General features: G+C 37.7%; 1 protein-coding gene and 2 long non-coding RNA genes across 6 annotated transcripts; 2 read left to right on the top strand and 1 right to left on the bottom strand.

The window, feature by feature from the left end:
* Nucleotides 1-6: 6 nt before the first annotated feature.
* On the top strand, nucleotides 7-1,232 carry LOC113215511 (uncharacterized). The gene is made up of 3 exons (XR_008012262.1): nucleotides 7-197; nucleotides 273-332; nucleotides 404-1,232. It is a non-coding gene; the product is annotated as an uncharacterized LOC113215511 (long non-coding RNA).
* Nucleotides 1,233-1,498: 266 nt separating this feature from the next.
* LOC127751839 (uncharacterized) lies at nucleotides 1,499-3,056 on the bottom strand. Of its 4 annotated transcripts, none has more exons than XR_008012260.1 (4): nucleotides 2,616-3,056; nucleotides 2,365-2,522; nucleotides 1,960-2,080; nucleotides 1,499-1,855 (listed from the first exon to the last, which is right to left on the bottom strand). XR_008012260.1 is itself a non-coding variant. In XM_052275987.1 (4 exons), exons 2-4 carry the CDS (start codon nucleotides 2,384-2,386, stop codon nucleotides 1,815-1,817), a joined length of 204 nt encoding a protein of 67 aa, XP_052131947.1. In that variant the 5' UTR covers nucleotides 2,387-2,545; nucleotides 2,616-3,056; the 3' UTR covers nucleotides 1,499-1,814. The 4 variants fall into 4 exon arrangements, 3 of the variants coding, with proteins under 3 accessions (XP_052131947.1, XP_052131946.1, XP_052131945.1); XM_052275987.1 differs by having other exon boundaries at nucleotides 2,345-2,545; XM_052275986.1 differs by having other exon boundaries at nucleotides 2,345-2,522.
* Nucleotides 3,057-3,155: 99 nt separating this feature from the next.
* Nucleotides 3,156-3,849, top strand: LOC113215514 (uncharacterized). Its single transcript, XR_008012261.1, has 3 exons — nucleotides 3,156-3,289; nucleotides 3,562-3,650; nucleotides 3,725-3,849. It is a non-coding gene; the product is annotated as an uncharacterized LOC113215514 (long non-coding RNA).
* Nucleotides 3,850-3,855: the final 6 nt, after the last annotated feature.

Raw genomic sequence — 3,855 nt, 5'->3', positions numbered from 1 at the left:
AACGTGTATTTTCTTTGAAATTTATAAAAAATAAAGATTCCAATTTCAACGTGTTCATCTTTAATAACATTAAAAATCGCAGACACTAAACATTGACAAGTATCATGCATTCTTCATTTTTCAGGGTGGAGCCAAATCCCTCCCTGAAAATCTTGGTCATGCTTTGTCTCTAAGTGATGAGGACTCGGATGATGAAGGTCCGCTACTTTCTATCTTTCACTTTCAAATTCTAAAAATCTCTAGCTTCAACTAACATTAAAATTTTGTTCCAGCACGATCAGTTGTCACTTTTAAATTAAAAGATTACTTGGATAAACGGACAACTCAGAAATGTAAAAGAAATTTCAAACACTTGGGTATCCTATTTTTGAATATTTCAACTTACATCATTTTTTGTTTCCAGTTGTTAATGGCATCAACCGAATGTGTATTCTGGGGTATTTTAGGTGTCTGGAACCAGAGCCTAGAAGCATTAAGAAAAAATGTCTCCCCAAGTTGCAGGGTCCGGAGCAAGACATGGTTGATGCCTTCAACAAAATACTAAGTTCACTGCCAGACCACATTTCCCAAAAAATTAATGAGTTACATGAGGAAGCAAAACGTTTCTTCGAAGACTATTAGGGCCATTTCTTTGGCTCCTGATCTTCCTACCCTCATTACATACTGCTCATTGATCTGTTCAGAATCACTATTCATCCCAGTGCTCTTCCAGTTCATATTTTTATCTGTGAAGGGATACCATATGTAACCTGTTCATGCTGTTGTTGTTTTTAAGTGTAACACTGCTAGTTTTATGTACTTCTTTTTCAAAAATTTATCTATTTTGTTCAGACTGTCTCCCTCTTATGCCAGTCACTTTTGTACTAATTTTTTACATGTCGGAGCTTGCCTACCAGCTCTAGGAAATGCATTCCCTTTTGATAATATCCTCAAGTCTATACGCTACAAGCTGTTTGTTATGTTTTTTCCCATTTTGGAGGTGTCACCTTTGCATGTGTACCTCCCTAAAGAAAGTTAACAGGATCAAATTAAATGTTGGATATTTTTCCAACCCTCTGCCTGCCTTTGCATTCTGCTGGTAACTCTTACTCATTCATTGTGTATTTTTCTAATTGAAAGAAACCCTCTCTTGTTGGGTTGTTAAGGTGTACATACCACACCAGTTCTTCTCACTGTTGTAGCTAGTACTTGAATACTTGCATTTAGGGTAATAAATGCTTTGATGTGCCAGATCTGTTTTGTTCAGTTTGCCTGATATCCAAAAAAATCAATAAAGGTCCAATCTGGCATTTTGTACACTATGATTTCAAATGTGATGCAGCATTTAAGATACTTCAAGTACAAGGTCTTTGTGGACCAGAATTATATTTGATTATCAATAATAATATTTTGTTTAATTTAGGAGGAGGGGTTGAATATTGAGTGAGGGGGAAAAGGCATCCACAGTTTTGTAAGATCAAAAGAAATTAGGGGAGCAAAAGTTAAAATCAAAGAATAGAACCTTTACAAATTATTTAATTAAAATTTGGGGGGTTTACAAGGATTACATGAGACTTTGGTGAAGAAACTACCAGCTACAATTCTCAAGAGAAGCAAAAATTAAATGTTGTGTGTACCTAGGAGTACACTGCAATATCACAGAAAAGCACAATAGGCAAAGAAGCTAAATAACAAGAGTATTTGTCTATCAGTCCAACAACTGCCACACACATTTTGCACAAATTTCTTTTCAGTAGGAAATAATTACACAACACATTCTGCAATGAGGTCACAACTTTGACAGTGTCATATGCTTCTTAAAAATTAAATCTGATTTAAGGACATTGACAGCGAAGAGCGTATGAGGAGCTTGTGCCTGCAACGCAAAAGATATATTATTCTTTAGTGGAGACAGGCAATCAAATAATCATGAAATTAGCCTCCACAGGTAGGTTGGTGATTACATTAAGAAATACGTACTTTTATTGCATGGCAAAGAATCCACCATTAAAAATGCTGCTGCAGAGAGAAATGGGTCCTTTAGGATGATTGATTGTCGCCCAGAAGACATTGACGGCAAGGAGCACCGAGGAACTTGTGCCTGCAACGCAAAAGATGTGTTATTCCTCAGTGGAGACAGGCAACCAAACCATCAGAAAGTTAACCTCCACAGGTAGGCTGTTCATTTAAGAAGTACAAGATCTAAAGCACAACGATACACAACAATATTGTGGATTAAACGGGGAAGAAAGGGAGGAGTTTTGCCCAATGCAGCTTTGACGAAATACACTAAGTGAGTTTAACTTCCAGAGTAAAACTGAGAGGTGGGAATCATCGGTGACAGTCATGCCAGAATGCAATTTACCCCTTTCATAATATGGCTACCTTGAGGCAGGTAAGTAACCATCTTGGGCGCAATAACCCTTGTTAAGGTTAACCAACGGTTATAAAGAAGACACTTGCAAGATGGTTCATCCGTCGAAGATAGTCTTTTGGGGCGATATTTCCACGGATACTCATTTTACGTGACACTGGCATTGACCCTGTAAAAATAAGTAGAAACTGACTAAAATATATGCATAGGGAAAGAGCTGTCGACCCGAATTAATTGGCAGAGCGCAATATAGGAGGCTTACCTCGAGAAGCGCCATAATAGACAATCGCAATAACAAAGCGTACGTGAAAAATATTTGAGATCATCTGATAGTCACTCTTTAAGAAATGAGAACATAAATATCTGCGATCGCATCGCACATCAGACGTGCCATGTTTGTTGTTGTTTTGCTGGACACATTCTGCTTCTGCTCCTGTGAAACCAACCCCAGCATACTATACTTCAAAGAAACAACTAAAGAACATAGAAGAAAAGAAAACGTTCATTTATCAAATTTTATTTTTTTAATAATTTTGTTTTGACATTTTTGCCACCTACCGCGCTTTGTGCTGTCTCTTTACAAAGTTCATCGAAATATCAAGGTTGGCAGTTGGTAGCATTTTTCGCTCCTTCTCGCTCCTCCCTCCTCCCTCCCCCCTCAAGCGGAAGAAGGCGGAAGACAAAGAAGAACACTCTAAGGCAGTGAATTTTCAGTTTCCGGCTTGTCGAGTCATGTATGGAGGCAACGGATATTTTCTGAGTGTCTCTGTCATTAACTTAACTTTATTGTATTATTGTATTAATCTTAAATTAAAACACGAAATATGACAATCTATGGTTCCAAGTCACAGTTCAATTCAAATCGCTAGTGGTCGTCTCTTTTTGAGTTGAGTCCGAAGTTGTTACTCGCCTCTGCGATCAAACGGCATCAGGTTTGTAAGTATCCCATATTTTCCAGAAAACTATCGTGTATCCTTGAAACCTTTATGGTCAAAACCTTCTGCAGTTGCATTGTTTCCTATCTCCGATGGAAAAATGAATGATAAGATTTCAAATGACCGCTATTTTCCGGCCCAGCAGAGGTTATGTCGTACCTCGTTGGTTGTGTATTTCATACGTTTAAATCAACAATGTTTCCTTGGCTGGAAGCTGTTTTTGGACAATTTCCGATTTCTGTTTAGATTATTGACTATGTCCTCTCTCAACAGGTTTTGGTTGCCATGCGAATTATTTCCAAACCAACTTCCTGTTGAATGGTGTTTGCGAATTGGCTCACAATTTCTTAAAGGGTTAAAAGGTCAGTACCTATAGGTCTTTTCTTAATCACATTACTTTACATTTCGTATACTTACAATGTTATTCTATTGTCAGGAGGTAATGTCCAGCTTTATTCACAAGTTCCGTAATCCAATAGCTGTTTGCTCTTAATTTGCTGTTGAATGGTGTTTGCGAATCGGCTGAGAATTTATTGGAGGGTTGAAAGTGAAAAGGTTGGTTGCCAT

The sequence above is a fragment of the Frankliniella occidentalis genome, unplaced genomic scaffold (genome assembly GCF_000697945.3).
Source record: "Frankliniella occidentalis isolate FOCC.00 unplaced genomic scaffold, Focc_3.1 Scaffold1318, whole genome shotgun sequence".
Classification (NCBI taxonomy): Eukaryota; Metazoa; Arthropoda; class Insecta; order Thysanoptera; family Thripidae; genus Frankliniella; species Frankliniella occidentalis.
This window is presented reverse-complemented; position numbering and strand designations above follow the sequence as displayed.

Coding starts and splice junctions, on each gene's coding strand:
- LOC127751839 (XM_052275985.1), bottom strand. CDS start 2,679: ATGATCTCAAATATTTTTCACGTACGCTTTGTTATTGCGATTGTCTAT. Junction 2,081..2,442: donor TTCGACGGATGAACCATCTT/GCAAGTGTCTTC, acceptor TTTGCGTTGCAG/GCACAAGTTCCTCGGTGCTC. Junction 1,856..1,959: donor TTCTTTGCCATGCAATAAAA/GTACGTATTTCT, acceptor TTTGCGTTGCAG/GCACAAGCTCCTCATACGCT.